This window comes from Salvelinus alpinus, chromosome 36 (genome assembly GCF_045679555.1).
Source record: "Salvelinus alpinus chromosome 36, SLU_Salpinus.1, whole genome shotgun sequence".
In the NCBI taxonomy this organism is placed as follows: domain Eukaryota; kingdom Metazoa; phylum Chordata; class Actinopteri; order Salmoniformes; family Salmonidae; genus Salvelinus; species Salvelinus alpinus.
Window position 1 is genome coordinate 2,787,329 of NC_092121.1, and position 17,420 is coordinate 2,804,748.

A 17,420-nucleotide genomic window follows, 5' to 3' on the forward strand; every position below is an offset into this window, starting at 1 on the left:
CTGGACCAGTTGGCGAAAGCCAACATCATCCACGACAGAGATCGGTTGATTGTCAAGGGCAATGAATTCCATTTTCTTGCAGTTAATGGATTTCGCCTTTGAGTTGTCTCACTGAAATGTTCTTACTCTTTCAAGTAGTTGTTGGATGTGTGCGCTTATTTGTTTTCAGCTTTTCTAAGTAGACATCTGGGGGTCATGCACTTTGAAATGGGTGGTATTGATGAGTGGTAGGTTTGTGGTATTGAAATGTTTCATACATTACACGCCTACAGAAATGTATAATTATGTAATATCCTCCTTTGCATATTATTCTACACACTGGCTATTATTTTAATGATCTCCGCCCCCAAACAAGACCAAATTTGGTTGGACTGGACCAAATCTGAACCAATCATAGACGTCTATGTTTCACAAGTTTGGATATCAAAGTACAGTAGAGTTTAGTGCAGTGGAGCATAGTACAATACAGTAAATTATAGTATACTCAACTCAATAGTATACTGTACCATACAGGACTGTACTGAACTATACTCAACTTAAAAAACGAACTATTTATCTTTACTGTACGGTGCTCTTCACACTTGTAAAACAAACGTCTATGGTTGGTTTAGATTTGAACCAATCATGGATGTCTATGTATGGGCCAAATCAAAGCCGGACTGGAACAAAAATAAACATCTGTGGATGTGGAAATTAATGCCGGTACAGATCGTATCAAAAACATATTCTCTGGATGTTGAAATCAGGGCCGACTGACCAAATTTCATTTACTTTTCCACTTCCATTGACGTCCGGTGTTGGTTGGTGCTCAGATGTGAGTTACAATAAATGGAAAGAGAGGGGGCTTGTGTATGTGTGTGAGAGAGACACCAAGGAGGGCCTACAGCATCACCTAGATCTTCTGTCAGACCTGGGCCCTGACAGTAAATCTCAGTAAGACAAAAAATAATGGTGTTCCAAAAAAAGGTCCGGTTGCCAGGACCACAAATACAAATTCCGTCTAGGCACCGTTGACCTTGAGCACACAAACTACACCTACCTAGGCCTAAACATCAGCACCACCGGTAACTTCCACAAAGCTGTGAACGATCTGAGACAAGGTAAGAAGGGCCTTCTACGCCATCAAAAGGAACATAAATTCGACATCCCAATTAGGATCTGTCTAAAAATACTTGAATCAGTTATGGAACCCATTGCCCTTTATGGTTGAGATCTTATAACCAAGAATTCACAAAATGGGACAAACACCTAATTGAGACTGAAAAAACATCCCCCTGTGTACAACGTAAATCGCCAAATAATGCATGTAGAGCAGAAGTAGGCCGATACCCAATAATGATCAAAACCAGAAAAGCGCCGTTTAAATTCTACAACAACTTAAAAGGAAGCGATTCCCAAGCCTTCCATAACAAAGCCATCACATATAGAGATTAACCTAGAGAAGAATCCCCTAAGCAAGTGGGTCATGGACAGCAACAGCAACACAATTAGACCCAACCAAATCATGAGAGAACAAAAAGATAATTACTTGACACATTACTCTGGTTTTTGTTAAATTCTTTCCAACTGGAATAATATTTGGCCCTGAAAGAGAGTACACAGTGGCAGAATACCTGACCACTGTGACTGACCCAAAATTTAAGGAAAGAGAGACATATATTTCCCTCGATTGCACAGACCCACAAAGAATTCGAAAACAAATCAAATGTTGATAAACTCCCATATCTATTGGGTGAAATACCGCAGTGTGCCATCACAGCAGCAAGATTTTGTCAACTGTTGCTACAAGGAAAGGGCAACCAGTGAAGATCAAACACCATTGTAAATACAACCTATATTTGTGTTTATTTATTTTCCCTTTTGTACATGAACTATTTGCCCGTTATAACACTATACGTCGCCATATGACATTTTGAAATGTCTATTCCTTTGTAACTTCAGTTTACTGTTAATTCTTGATTGTTTAGTTCACTTTTGATTGTATTTGAGAGAGTGAGAGGGAGCGAGCCAGCTTTGACCACCAGCCAACAATGAAAATGGTTGAGTTTAACGTAATAATATGCCAATGGAAGGGAAGACTGGTTTGTGACTACTGATTTCCCATTGTAGCCAATTCAATTGCAGTAATTCCTTTACTGATTTTAAGGAAATTCTGTCACCAATTTGGTTAATTTAAAGTTTTAATCACTTAATAATTAAGAAACCAAATGAATATGGGTTCTACCTTGTTACTTCTGTGAACTTTCATTTTCCTCCCTCATGAGCGAGAGAAATTAGAAAATATCTTAAAGATATATGGGCTTTTGGTAACAGAATTAAGGCACAGGCCAATGTTTCTTAAACAAAATATGTGTTGATATTAGTTGGCAGTGTCTTCACTTCTGCATTATTGTGTTTTGATATATTTCAAATGCCTTTAAGACTTTTCCATCTGTTTGACCAGAAATCAAAGCCTTTGATTATTCCTAATTTTGAGGATGGAAAATGGTTAAAGTTATGTATGCCTTCATTTCTCAAAAAATGTAGACTCCTAGCTTTCATTTGGCACCAGATTTGACATGAACTTCACATGTTGGTGCTCATGGGGCCTTTTTACATGGAAATGACCAGAGGTTAAACACATGCTATGCTGTATGCAAAGGAAGTAGCCTAAGTCACGAGTAAATGTGTGCTAAGAATGTCTCATGGTTTCTCTCTCTCCTGGTCTATGACATCACCTTGTGAATAAACATTCTAGAGGTGTCTGGAATCAGTGGTGTATGACTGCTCTGTTCCTCCTCCCTAACTGGAACCCTATGTCCGTAGTATAGGCCATAGTGCATTACTTTTGACCCTGGCTGCATCAGACATTCTCCAGAATGTAGTCTACTTGTAATCTCTGTAGTCTACTTGGTGCCTTGTGTAGAGTGAGGTATTGCTGAGTCATTGCCATAGTCTGATCTCACTTTCTGACACAACAGCCCAAGGGAGGTAACCTTACATTCCAAACCCTCACTGGATCTTTACTCTCCTGGGTTATTATAGTGACGCTGAGCGAAGTTGTTTCAGCGTACTTGTGCGCGTGCGTGCGAGCACATGCGTGTGTGTCAAGGTTGGTCAACATACAATTATTTTCCCCCTTTGAATGGGGAAGACGGTGTTCTCTTTCCATCATGATTACATCCAAACTGTAACATCGTTTGGAGAGTGTAGGACGGGACTTCCCCAGACAGCCTAACTCCCTAATTTCTGTCCCTCCCTGCTGCCTCTCAAAGGCTTAAGTTGATAAAAGGCTTTTCTATGTAGAGACACTTGGGAAAGCACCCATTAAGAAACCCTGGGCTGCAGTAGCTGATACAAGAGGTAACTGGCACCTCGGGTAGACTACGTACCAAGCTGTTCTTGTCACACACACAATTTTAGGCTAAGATGAATCTTGTTTGTCCTATGTAACTCGGGCCATATTTGCATCTTCATTTTACTAAGTACATTCAATTTATATAGACCTACTTGAATCATACTGTCATTCACCCCCCCTTCCCCCGTCCGTTTACTAGGGAATTGTGAACACATACATCGAGAAGGGAGGGGTTGTACCGTAGCCTACTTGTTTTCTACTGTAGTGGATTATTTGATTGAGGTTTGGTGAACTGAGATTGAACCTGGCTGCTGTATTAGTAATGTGCTACTAGCAGGCGGCTGGATTAGCTCCTCCCTACACATAGCTTCTCCTTTAGGCAGGCAGGCTGTGTCTGGGTCCCAAATGGTACCCTACTCCCAATACAGTGCACTGCTTTTGACCAGGGCCCATTAGGAAATAGGGTGCCAGTCGGTGCATAACCTTTGAGTTTCACTGTAAATGTCTCTGAGTTTGTGTGCCTGGACATATTTTGAAGGAACCACTTTACAGAGCAAGGATCTGACTAGCGATGTGACAAATTGAACATTTTGCTTAATGTTTCAACTGCTATTTTTTTTTTTATCGGTTTTCCATTAAAATGATAAGAAAAATTCATAACATTCCACATCAATTCACAATGCAGAATAATGGTCCTCTTAGTATGTACGGTGTTTGAGTTGTGCAGGAGCTCACCGGATGCGAGTACCGGCACTTCGCATTTTCTACTGCTTGAGCTCCTGCACCTCTTAAAGAATATTATCTCAAGAGTATTGTGGCGCTCCTGTACCTAAATATAAACAGTACCGGCATCTATTCCAGTCCCAGTCAAGCACTGCATATGTATGACCGCTAGGGTCGGGCAATGAAGCGGGATTCATGTCTATCTCTAGACAACCAGAACTGTCAATCAAATAATGTTGAGCTGCCTGTGCAGACCACTCTCCAAAAAAAATGTTTTTAAAGTACCTCCAAAGTTAGTTAAATACAGTGACTTACCAAGACATTTAGTGGAATCGACTCCTAAGATTCTGTATTTTTGGAATGGAGGAGACTGATTGTACTTGTACTTCCGAGAACACAAACGAACACAAGCGAACTAGCAAGGGACAGAGAGAGAGGGGGGCACTGTCTAGATAGGCATAGTGCAGGGTTCTGTTTATCTATTGGCAATCAAAGTTGTATCTCGCAATGGTGTGCTGTATTTCGCAATTTTTTTGGCCTCGTAACTTCAGTAAACCAGGGCCTATCGTCATTAGATAGGCTAGGATGTTCTACATGCAACAGGCAGACTGAACACACACTCGCATCATTAGCGAAGAGAAAGAGCAGGCTCCACTGATTTTTCGTTTTGTGGGTGACTTGGGCAGGAGATTTATTTCACTGTTCAAATACTATCAATATTTATTTTCCGGATATTCACAATGTAAAAAATTGACCAATCACAATGATGCAAAATGCAAACAGCTGAGGTGTAATCATAAGCTAACAATTAGATTAATAATTGTCCAATTAATAATTGGACAAATTCAGGTAGGTCCCTTCCCGCTTCGTTACGTTACGTTTGTTTCCATCTAGGAAATGTTTTGCAACATAATGTAATAAATACATCCCAGACAGTGCGCCGGTGTTTCCAGGGTGCTATAGCAGTACTTTTTGGCTAACAACAACGGTGAAAGAGAAGTCTGATGTTTGCCATCATAGAACAGATTTTTTTTCTGCTGAGTACCTTTTTTTTTTGTATTGATCTGCCAGCAGGTCTTGAGGACTCACCATTGGTGTGCGTGCCTGTAGGCTAATTGCTATTTGAAGTTGGGAAAAGAGCATACCGTTGTCAGGGCTGACCATAGGGCTTAACGCACTATGATAATAAAATACCTTTTCGTGTAAAATGCAACCCATAGCCCATAAGAGTGAAAATGAGCTTGAAAATAAAGCAATTACTTTGTGAGTCCTCAGAACTGTAGGCTACATTTACAGTGCACAACTGTAAACAATGACTGTCAACACCACGTTGCGTCTGAAGCAGCAGTAGCTCAAAGAGCCTTAAGTAAACACTACATTATAAAGTTTTGTTTTATTCAATTAAGCGTTTCAAATGTCATAGTATGTCCTTGTGTGTAACAATGTAACATGGACAATATCATTTAGATGAAGCTTTTTCATTGTTAAAATAGGCCCAAAAATATCTCCAAAAATGAATACTCTCAATTGTTTGAATACGAACCGTCCGTTCGGATATCCGGATATTTGATTAACCGTGCCCATCCCTAGAAAGAGAGTGTGTGTGTTGGGTAATCATGCGTGTATTAAACATCTTCTATCATTTCCTTCACCTTTAAATAGATCTAATGTCTGCCCTGGTCTTGCTAGGTGCTGCTATTTCATTGGCTCTGGGCTCTGGCTATTGTCTCAGTTGATATTTGACACAGCTGCATGGTTCTAGTGTCTAGTGTGATGTGACTAAATGCCAACCTACAGTATAACACTCCTCTTTAAAGAGACTGTGTGTGTTAGTGATGCTTGGGCTGACTCATAACCCGCAGTCCCCGCTGTTATATCCGTGGCTCGGTCGTGTGTAGGGTCATGAAATGTTGTGTGGAGGAAGGGTAGGTGGATGGCGGGTGGGTTGAATAATGAGAAAACAATACCGTAAGTCCATAAATGCATAATTCTTGTGCAATTTATATATATATATATATAGGCTACATTGAAGCTGTGAAATGGAGAGTTGAAAATAAAGAGAGGGGGGGGGGGCAGAAAAGTAATGTCTGGGAACGATATGGGTATGTGGTGATTGTGAGGCGCTATACAAATTCAACAGGCACAAGACAGGGACTTCAAATAGGCCTATGGCACGTCAAGGGAATTGTAGCTTACTATTCAGATGGGATAAATGGAAACTGAAATCTGCACACCCGACTGTTGGTCTATAACCTCTCACATAGACTTTAATATTAATTCCTGCAGAATAAGGCATTTCTTACAGTAAAATAATACACCAAATGTAGGCTACATTTTGACTAGGGGACAGGAGTGGGGAAATATGATTTCTTTCATTCAGCATCTTGAGAGAATGCATGTGTGCTGTTAGATACCGCCTGTAAAGGTGCTATCTTTATCAGCATCATACAAGCTGATAGTATTTCAACCACATACAATCCAAAAGGAACTGAAATCTTATCGGAAACACGTTAGGTTGTTTTCACAGCTTTCTGTTTTCCTTACGATCGGTCAAACTGATGTCATTTGGACAGTTTTAATTTTCTCCCCGGTCCCTAAAAGGTTTTGCTCCGTGAAAGAATCAGAGATGACTGAGAGCTTTACCGACGTCAACTAGATTGAAACATTCACTCTATCGATTCATGATATTCTGGTAAGCAATGGTTTATTTAGTATTCAAGGGCAACATACTGTGTAATGACAGGAGAGAAACTACATGTATCTAGTTATAGACAAGCTGACTAACATGTCCTACCAAAATGTTGGAAATTGTAAGCAGAAACATCTAAATCCTGCGCCCCACTGTAGTCTACAGGCCTCAGATTTTCACTTGTCACGTATAGTTGGGCGGTTGCGGATGGGTTAGCAATTGCCGGGTGGTGCGGGTGACCCGCGCACCACGTGTGTGTGTGTGTGTGTGTGTGTGGCCATACAAAAATAAACACCTGGGGCCCTGTCCACAACTGGAGAGTGACTCCATCCCTCCTTTTAAAGTGTGGCCTTCCATCCCCACCTGACCCCTCATCATATGGTAGCAGCAGCACAGACGATGGGTTCAGATTAGCACGGTTAAGTTGACCTCTCATGCATGTCAGATAAACATACCCCTCCAGAATGTTCTAGAATCTGTTTACTACTTAAGCCGTCTCCCCACTCAACCAGCAACATGGGGGAACAGCCTTTCGGAAAACAACTCACCAAAGAGCATTTCTGAAAAGTGCTTCCAGAAATGGCTTTAGATAAACTCAATTGACTTAGGCCTTCCCGTCCCCCTCTTTTACTCTTTCTCTCCCTTACATTTTCCATGAATTTTGTGACGAGATATGCCCTTATCTGCATTGCTGTTCAACATTCCCCACCTACCAATCATGCAGAGCCGTCTGATTGGTTGCACTGACTGTCATTCAGCTTCGATTGATTGTCAGTGTTTTCCCGTCAATAAGATGTGGTTGGCCAGACGGGGGGGGGGGGCAACTTGTTTCCTCACACCTCTCCCCTCCCCCCTACTGCAGCAGCTCAACGTCCCAGCTTGTCCCAGCCTATCCATGGCTGTCACACGCAAGGCATTTTGAGTAAAACATTATCACAAGATTAGGATGACTATGACATGTCCCTCGTCAGTTCTTAGCAGCTGGCCTTCTTTTGAAGGTGTTGCCATTTGCATTTTCAGTTTCTTTTTTAGGAAGTTCTTGCCTTTCTGCTTGCTAGTGCTGTTGCTTAAAATATTGCAGCTGTTCAGCGACACAGCGATAGGTCAATATTTACTTGTGACTGTTAAGAAAACACCCCCGTTGAGAAACGATCACTATTGCAACATGTTTTGTTTTGAGTCAAATTGGAAAAAGGAATTTTACATCTAGGAAGTAGGAATAGTTTGAATGTCTGGTTTTTGATTTACTGGGTCGATAGCCCAGAAAATGCTTTCATTTAGGTTGAAGATGAAACATGGGGACATTGTTTTTGCCTTGTAATGAAGACGTAGGCTACACGATAAGCCTACGTGATTCTCTACAATATTGCATTTCTTTACGTTATTGCATTCTTTGTTGACAAATGTAATAAAGCTGAACACAACACTGCCTTTTTTGTGATTTTTAAGCCTAGCCCTAATCTAATAGGAAATGATGGCGCATGTAGCCTATCCTATTATGCAGCTGCACAATGTAACCCAACACCTGTGTCATCCATCACCACACCCTTCGGAGCTGCAGTTTTACAGCACGGCACCCTTTCAGAACATAACACACCAATCTGCTCTCTCTCTCTCTCTCTCTCTCTCTCTTAGTTTACTTCTCAGAAAATGAATGGTGAATTCATGTAGCGTCTTGTCAGCCTGGCCTGTGTTTGTATTCATGACTGAACATTTCTTAGAAATATTAGATTTTTCAATTGAGCAGTTATGTAAGAATAATTTGCACTTGTGAAGCTAGCCAGCCACCTACATATTTTTCCTTCCACTATTAGGATTTACCTGCCTTCTCCTCAGTCTGTACCCTCCCTTGTTCTTGAATTACATTAGCCAGGCAGCCTGCCAAACATTTAACCAAATTGCACATTGAAACGGTGAGCTTAGCTTGCCTATGGGGTCTTAAAAGCCCCTCTGAGCTCCATGAGAATACTTTGAAAATACAGATGTGACCCCTGGTAGGGTTCTTTCCCATCACCCCCCCCTCCCCGTTAGTCTACTGCTTGGCTGCTGAAATCCCCCTTGTCTGGATGTGTATCGGTAGGCCTTCGCTCCAGCTAGGGCTCTGACCTACATTTGGTGAGATCAGCTGTTGCCTCTTGTGTCCCATGCAGACATAAATTAAGCTGCATTGCTCCTCTCAATGTAGTTCTGCTGGTAAATGCCCCCCTCCCCCCACTTCTCTCTATCCTCCAGCTATGGTTTCATCTACGCACCTGCTCCTCTATGCTCCAGAAACATGTCATTGATATCTGATGAGTTCATATGTGTTCAAAGCTTCAGCAACCGGTTTTCTTGCAGAGTAGCAATGTGGTATTGGGCCCAGATCATTATGACTACTATAGGCAAATTTGAAGCATCACATAGAATGCTCTTGGTGTGGTGTAAGACTGGTTTGGATGACCGTGAATGATGATTTGTCAAGGTTGAACGTTTGAAATGGCACATGGATGTTGTGCTGTGTTCATGTAAATCTCTGACACAAACTCTCTACCCCTCTTTCTCCCTCTTTCTGACTTCCTCTCTCTCCTAGGCTGTCCTCTTGCGAGGCAGTAGGTGGGTGGTGTGGAGCTGGCCTCGGCACCGGGAGAGGCCCCCTCGCCCGCCCCCCCCCTGTGCTGCATGGCTGCGATGGCGCCCGCTCTAACCGACGCGCCGGCCGAAGCTCACCGCATCCGCTTCAAACTGGCTCCGCCCTCCTCCAACCTCTCCCCGAGCGGCGTGGAGAGCAACGGAGGCACCAGTCACATCCTCGTCTCCAGCAACGGCGCCGTCAAGCGCAAGGCCTCCGAAGAGCGCGGTCCCCACGGGGGTTCCATCACAGGTAAGGGGAAGGAGGAGTCGACGCGAAGCAACGAGGCTTCTTCCACACCTCTTGGGAAACTACAGCCGCTGGTGGCGTCATACCTGTGCTCAGACGTGACGTCCGTTCCCTCTACCAAGGAGTCACTGAAGCTGCAAGGCGTCCTGCTGCAGAAACACGGCCTTCTGCCCAGCTTCCTGCCCAGGAAACACAAGACACTGGAGCTCTCAGAGGAGCAGCTCAAGAGCATCATGAGTAACAGCAGAGGGGGTGGTCCCCCTGCCCTGTCAAGCCCGCCGCCACCGGTCAACGGCGTGGCTAAGAAGTTCGCCAAAAACGGGCCGGACTGGGACAGTATGACAACGGTCAATGGAGGTAATAACAGGCCTCCTGCTGGACGTGGACTGGACTCCCCGGTGCCCCAACCCAACACGACTGCCTCTAGAGGAAACTCTCCTCTCAACGGGGGAGGGGAGCACCAGCAGCCCACAGGACTGTCCTACAACCCTGCCGGAAACCCTGAACAGCCAGCACCCCCCGCAGCCTCCACCAACACCCCCATGGACTGCCCCGACAGCAAACCCTCCGAACGGCCACCATCGCTGGCCACGGACACATCATCCCTTTCCCCAACGGACCGACAGACCTCCCTGGGCCTGGGCAGCCTTGGAGTTGACGTTAAGGAGCGGACTCAGCAGAGCCAGAGCCGGCAGGGCGAGATTGAGGGGCGTCTGCGGCGCCTGAGGAAGCGCCTCCAGGTGGTTCAGGCCAAGCAGGTGGAGCACCACGTCCAACAGCAGCTGGGGGGGCTCCTGGAGAGCACACTGGGGCCACTGGATGCCCTCCGAACTGGCGGGAGACGAGGAGGCCAGGACGCCCCTCTCACCCCGCAGGAGAGGGAGGGGCTTGGGCGATTCCTGAAGGACGGCTCTGTACCAGCAGAGCTGGAGCGCCTGTCCCTCAGCGGAACCACCAACCTGAGGTCCACGGAGAGCGCCTTCGACTCAGACGCCACGGAGAGCAGCTCCGGAGGAGAGACTGACGTGGAGGAGGACGAGCTCACCAGGGTGGACATCGAGCAGCGACACATCTCTCTGTAAGTACCTAGTACCTGGACAAAATGTTTATTAGGTATTTTTTCCCGCTTAACAGAAAATTAATTGGATAAAGACAGAGTAGAATGGGCCTTTTTGAATGGGGGAATGTTGACTAAATTGGAATTTAGGATGGGGAGAAAGCAGAGAGGGAGTCAGTGACTGAAGTAGTGGAAAATACAAAGATGCTAGAGTGAGTGACAGGGAGGGACTCCATCCTGGCTTGGTTTGTTGGGTTGTTAGCCACTGGGGATCTGTAGCCTTGTTTTAGCAGTAACACACTGCCAGTTTCAGGGTTCATCTCCAGTTTACCACTCTCTGCTGCTGAAAGTAAGCCCAATCCAGGCCCATTCATGTTACGTACAAGCGCGTGTGTGTGTGCTATATCTTCCTGTGTTCATGAGGATGTGGCTTGCACCCTCCTTTGTGTGGAAGGTGACCCTGATGAAGTGATGGGTAATGAAAGTGAATGAAAACCCTGTTTAATAAAACGCTGTTGTGTTCTGATGCTGCGGTGCAGTGCAGTGCGGTCCTCTGGTTCAAACACACTTTTATGTCTTCAGGGATAAGCCTGGATCTAAGGCATTTACCAGAGAAAGAAACCACCATTTTCAGAGAAGTGAAGGCAGAGATATCCAGAACAAGCTGGCATGGCCCCAGGTTAGGTTAATTCCAGTGCGGTTGTTATCCTATGTCCGATATCTGATCTTTTGCCTTGTTGACTCCATTGGATGAGGCACTTAATGTGATCAACGCACGAGTAGATTTTAACCTATAGATGTTTCAATCTCTTTTTTTACATGCAGATGAAATGATGTAGGAGTAGATTGACATTCCACCCTCAAGTATTCAGTATTGGTCCTATGTTACCTTTTTGAAAAGCGCTGGCTAGCTTTTGCTGGTTATGCTAGATGTTCCTATTCAGTTGGATTGGCCTTTTCTTTATGATCCTCAGTGCCCACATGTTACTCAACTATGTTTGGATCTTTTTATAGTCAGCCCTGCAGCTTTCCCTCCACAAGGCCCACTGGTTATTGTGTGTAGTGCGAGGCCCATGGGCACTCTAATCAATCTACATAGTGCACTACTTTGGACCAGGGCCCGTAGGGCTAGGATCAAAAGTAGTGCACCATGTAGAGGATAAGGAGCCATTTGGGACTCCACGTGAGCCTGACTGGGTCAGAGTCACTGTGGCCTTGTTTGAATGTTGTGAGCTAAAGACGGACCGACGGCATGAGGGATAACCTACATTCAGGCATGATGAAGGCAGTTGGTCGGTCACATGGCCAATTGCGTAAGACCAAATAGGCTTACTTCCAGGCAGATTATAGTGAGAGAGCATGATGACACAGCTGCTGTTTTTTACAGTCTCTGTCTGACTGTCGGAGTGGGAGAAGAAAATAGGGGCGCCTGCACCTTTAAGAAGTGACAGGGCACTCCTCTTGCAGCGAGGGAGGGGGACTTTGTTTTTCTTCTTTTTTCTTGTACATGACTCATAGAATGTTACGGAAGTGGATATGATGAACAGATATAACATGTTTGCAAACACTTCAACTCACCAGACAGACCTATTCCTGCTTTTCATAGTTTAGGTCGGCAGCTCGTTGATGGTACCACCATGTCGTGTGTCTGGATGTCTGTTGCGTCTCGTGTAAGGAAAGCTTGTTCTTTCCAAACCAGTTGATGTCGCTATGGTGGTGTTGATGCAGCCACAATAAGATCATTTTTAACATTTTAGCTCTGAGCAACCCCCTGAGGATGAGTTTGATTTGTGTGATGTGTCTTGTATGTCTGTCTGCACGCAGTGTTTGTCCTGGCCCACACGTAATTACTCTAGGGGTGTAGCGGTTTACCAAACCACTCAGATTTTTTACCAGCCTAAATATCAGTTTTACCATAATTACACAAAGAAAAACAGATGAGCATGCTTAATGTTTCTAAAACAAGTAATGTGGTATATTGTTCGATTTAATATTCTGTGACCGGAGTATTTTAACAAATGTTTAGCTGCCCCTTTAAGGGTACCTTGGTAACAGGGCCACTCAAGTCATCACATGTGCCTGCAACAATGTCACTAGTAGAGGCCAACGATGTCTCTTTTTGTTAGCTGTGGGAGCAAACTCAAACATTGAAAAGCAACCGAGCTTGTGAACAAAACTATGTAAATAGCCAAGAAACACAAGGACAAAGTAGTAGACTTTCAAGTAAATTAGACCAACTTTTATGCCTGTGCCCATTGCTTCTGTAAACAAATCTTTCAGTGCTCACAACCCTCCAGACAGGCAGTGTTGCTGTGCGAGGTGGGATAGCTATAACGTTAGGATTAAGATTTCTTTGTGCGTTACCAGGTATGAAACCAAACGACAGAAATACTTAAACTGCTACTGCAGCATTTATTTAGCTATAAATCGCAACTCGCACTTGTTTTTATGTAGCACTCACACTGTAGAGTCCGAAGTGTTACCACACGCCAACATGGCTGTTGAATTAGACATTCTTACCCGCCCATGCCAAAATATACCCGTGTTTGGCAGGTGGCCAGTGTTCATTTTAGGCCCTGTTGGTTAGCCTTATATCCTCAGTTTGTAATCATTAACCTTTGGCTTCCTTCCAGGCAAGGTCTTGTAGCACCCTATAGGCCAAATGTTTCACTCACTCCCATAACCCTAAATATTATGCATTCAAGAATAAAACGTCTCTATTTCATTGCAAAATCAATGAACTTCTATTGCTTTCAGTTCTACCTAACAGGAGTTGTTTTTAGGTTCATATCTACTCATCCATAGGCTCAATGTGTTTGTGAAATACTGTTGCTTTGAGAATTATGTGCCTTCTGGTGACCTTCTCCCTGTGAACCCCTTCCCCATGTCAAAACACACCCAGGCAAACCTGTCTTGCTCCTGGAGAGCATGTTTGAAATACAGGACATGTCACCTGTGCAGGTAAGTGTCTGATCAACATGGCCCAGTAGGCTCTGGGCCCTTATCCACAAAGCGTCTGCGTAGCAGTGCTTATCTAGGATCTGTCCATATAATCTTGTTCATTATGATCTACAAGCCAAAACTGATCCTTGATCAGCACTCCCTACTCTAAGACGCTTTGTGGAAATGGGCTCTGATGTTCTACTCCTTCAGCCTTAGTGCTGCAGTGCACTGACTCAGGATGATGATAGGCCTATTCTGGTGCATTCCACTGTCCGCTCCATTTTTTTGGCCTCTTCCAGAGACCAGCGCCTCCTATCAGCAGCTGTCTATCTCAAAGCCTGAAACTAGCCAAGCATCCATTATGCATACCCACTGCCTTTGCTAACAGGATGTTTATATTTTTTGTAGTGTTTTTTTCTCTCTCGCGCTCTCTTCCTCGTCTGTGCTCACCTCTCACAGGCTCCTCTTCATCTTAAGGAGAATCTCCACAAAGCCTTGTGTATTATTGTACTGTCGTGTCGCTGCTGCAACTCATTCTCACATGGTCTCGGTGCAATACCTTTCTTCCTTCAATCCCTTCAAATGCAATATGGAGAAATAGGTCCTTATCCTTTTTGCTCCAACTGATGTTAAACTTGGTGTGAAATATATTGAGTGATGGTGGGGCATGTGAATGTTGACCTAATGCAAATTGAGTGTGAGATTCGTTTGTACCAATACTTTTGGCATCCCAATTTGCTGTAAGTGCAAAACAGTGTTTTATATTCTTCTGCACCAAAACAATGGCAAGGAAATTGGGAGAGATGACTGAGGTGTGTCAAGGTTTTAAATAAGTAAAGCCCTCAAGCACTTACCGACCTCTTCCTTCTGTTACTGGTGTGTGAGAGCTTAGTCCTGATTGGTTCCCAGTCTGTCTGTTTTATTACCATAATTGCAACATTACCATAATTGCAACAGTTTGTTTTTCCTCTCATGCTCGCTCAGGTTCCTTTTATTGCATGGCCGTTTGGCACATAGCTGTAGCCTAGGCCTACATTAGGCTAGTTAGCATGAGAGGAACTAAGCTCCTTCTAGCCAAACTATGGAACAACAGGCTTGGTCTTATGTGCCCTGTCCTTCAATTATTCTGTGTACTTCACAGGGCTGTGCCAAGAGTCCTTCGTGTGATTTAAGGACCTGAGTTGCTCATTTACAAATGGATCCACTACGTCCTTGCGCCTTCCTGCTTGCTGACCTGTCGGTTGGCTTTCCAGTTGAGCCAGTTAGCTCGCAGGATCCTCGATGCAAGCGGGTTGGTTTGGATTTCTTTGTGTGGGTGGTTCTCGTGTTTATGTCCGTCCCATCTTTTCTCTCTTCTTTCTGCTCTCCTTTTGTCTCTTCTTTCCCTGACTTGTGTTGATACGTTCACCTGGTATGTCTGTTCATCAGTCTCTCAGCCTGACGCCAGGCTCTGTTAGCCCTTTTCTTGACGTTTCCATGCAACGTGTCCTCTCTGCAGTCCGTACCACATGTCGCCATATCCTGGGTCCTGTTCAGCTGCACCACTGGGCAGTGAAATGAAAAAACCCACCCGGACTGACTCTAGCTGCTCAGTGCTCAATAGTAATGTGGCGTCTCAAATGGCCCTCATCTGCTCCTCTCACACACTACAGGTCTATCTGTAATGTCCGTAATGACCATGTCATCTCGCCCCAAAGCAAGGGTACACTACAAAATCGTTTTTTTTTGCCACAACAGTAATACTTTTGTTTGCCACGTTTTTTTCATTATAGATCATTCTTATTGTTCATCATTCTTATCTAACCAGAAGGTTTCCAACGGGAAAATCTTGATCTGAAAAGAAGGCCGTGTTTGGTAGCACATGGTGCATTAGACGTCTGTTTAATCAGTCTGGAGATTACGAGCATGCTGGATTAGCAGACACCCACCACCACCACTAGATTAATGGGTTGGGATTGTAACGACAACACGCCTGCCTTCTCAGGATGGCTTTCTGTAGCTTATGGTAGGATATGGTTCACCCCCCCCCCCATAATGAACGCCCTGGGAGTTGGATGGTAGTGTTTTCCTCATCAGGGTTGTGTTGATTTAGGGCACAGCGTAAATACTCTTTTGCAACAGAAAACGAACATGAGCGTTTATTGGACAAGTCCAGGTTAGTCCCCTTCCTCTTTCACTTCTTCCATTTAGTGCCTAATGGACACGACCCAGCTGAAATGGTTCAACTGATGTTACTGCAAGGCTGTGCCAATGCATCTGATCAAGATTAGGCCTATCCCAGGGACAGGATGCCGGTGCCTTCCGTTGCTACCAGATAGATCAATATAACTGGTTTGGGAATTTCTATTGGGCTCTACTAAAACAATCGCACGCACATTGACTGAATAGTTCGCTAGGGCAACCACCAGAAAAATTGTTTAGTTTAAATAAGCTGGTGGGCCTCGTCCTTTCACAGGTACAAGACGAGCTTGAAGTGGCATTGAAATGTCTTGTTCTTGGCTCGTTAATGCTTCCTATGATTCATTGAAATGGAAGCTGCTATGTGACACACCCACAGCATGGCTGCACAACACAATGACAATGGGAAGAAATAGCTACATAGTGAAATAATGAAGTAGTCGTAAGACTCATTCTTACTCAAATGCAATCACATTTATGTGTAAAGCCCTTTTCACATCTGCAGTTGTCACAAAGTGCTATACAGATACCAGCCTCAAACTTCAAAGAACAAGCAATGCATAGGCAGGCAATGGCATTAAGTAATTTTTTCGCTCTCCAGGGAGGTTGGCCTCGGATCTCTTTGTTCTCTGTTACATTTGAAACAGGGTTTCCCAGTGTGCACTTTGGGAGTCTTATAATGTTGGCCTCGTGAATACTCCTGGGATGTGCCCTTGGGATTTGGCACACATTAGGATGGTAGATGGTAACCAGGCTTTTTAACATTACCTGGCAGTAGTCCCATGAATCTATTAATGTTCAAATTGGTATGGGGGTCAAGTCCTCCATTGTGTGTGTTTGCAGTCACTATGACACTCTGTGTATGCAGTAGTGCTGTCCAGAGTCATTCACACTCTGTGATAGTAGGAAATGCCATACAAATACTAGTTAACCACCACACATGTCTCTGCCTGTGGTGATGTGACTCTATGATTTGAAGCATAGCCGTTCTCTCTCCCTCACCCTCTTTCTCACTATCTCTTTCACCATCTGTCTCTCACTCTCACTCACTCTCACACCACTGTGTTTGCTTTTCACTAATGGAGTCAAGAGAACCGTTCTGGCTCAGAGCCTCCCCTCCAAAGATCATTGAGGTTCTCTCAGAAAACCAGCATATCTTAAATCCTTGGACGAATACCACCGAAAGATGGATGGGGTACAGACGGTCATGTTCATGTGTGGTTTCAGGGCATGGTAGGCTACTAGGCTTAGACCGTCTTCTCAAATTAATGAAAAGGGGAGTCTCATTTTATATAATGTTATATGACATCAGTCTTATTTACAATCCAGGGGGATTGGAAAACATGTCAACAAGAGGCTCCTGTTCATGTACATCTTTTTTTTGTCAGATTGAGTTGTTTGTGCAGTAGACAGAGTAGGTCTATATTTGGTGCTATCTTTTGAAACCTTCTGTGAGAAGGTGGCAGAGCTACAGCGGTGTTTCAGACATCCCGAAAATCAGTCTTCTCACAACAACGTGTCTAGCGTCTGATTGGTTTGAGCTACAAATTATTGATAATGGAAAGAGGTGACTCACAAACACGTTACTTTAAGACATGAAGGTCAGTCAATCCGGAAAATTTCAAGAACTTTGAAC

At 44.2% G+C, this 17,420-nt stretch overlaps 1 protein-coding gene across 3 annotated transcripts in view; it reads left to right on the plus strand.

Annotated features, from left to right (window-relative positions):
• Nucleotides 1-17,420, plus strand: part of LOC139565444 (KAT8 regulatory NSL complex subunit 1-like) — an 87,291-nt gene that overhangs the window by 20,777 nt on the left and 49,094 nt on the right. For all 3 annotated transcript variants that reach the window (XM_071385793.1, XM_071385792.1, XM_071385794.1), the window contains exon 2: nt 9,319-10,684. In XM_071385793.1, coding sequence (XP_071241894.1) covers nt 9,408-10,684 — 1,277 coding nt within the window. In that variant the 5' untranslated portion in view covers nt 9,319-9,407. The remainder of the gene's footprint in view (nt 1-9,318; nt 10,685-17,420) is intronic.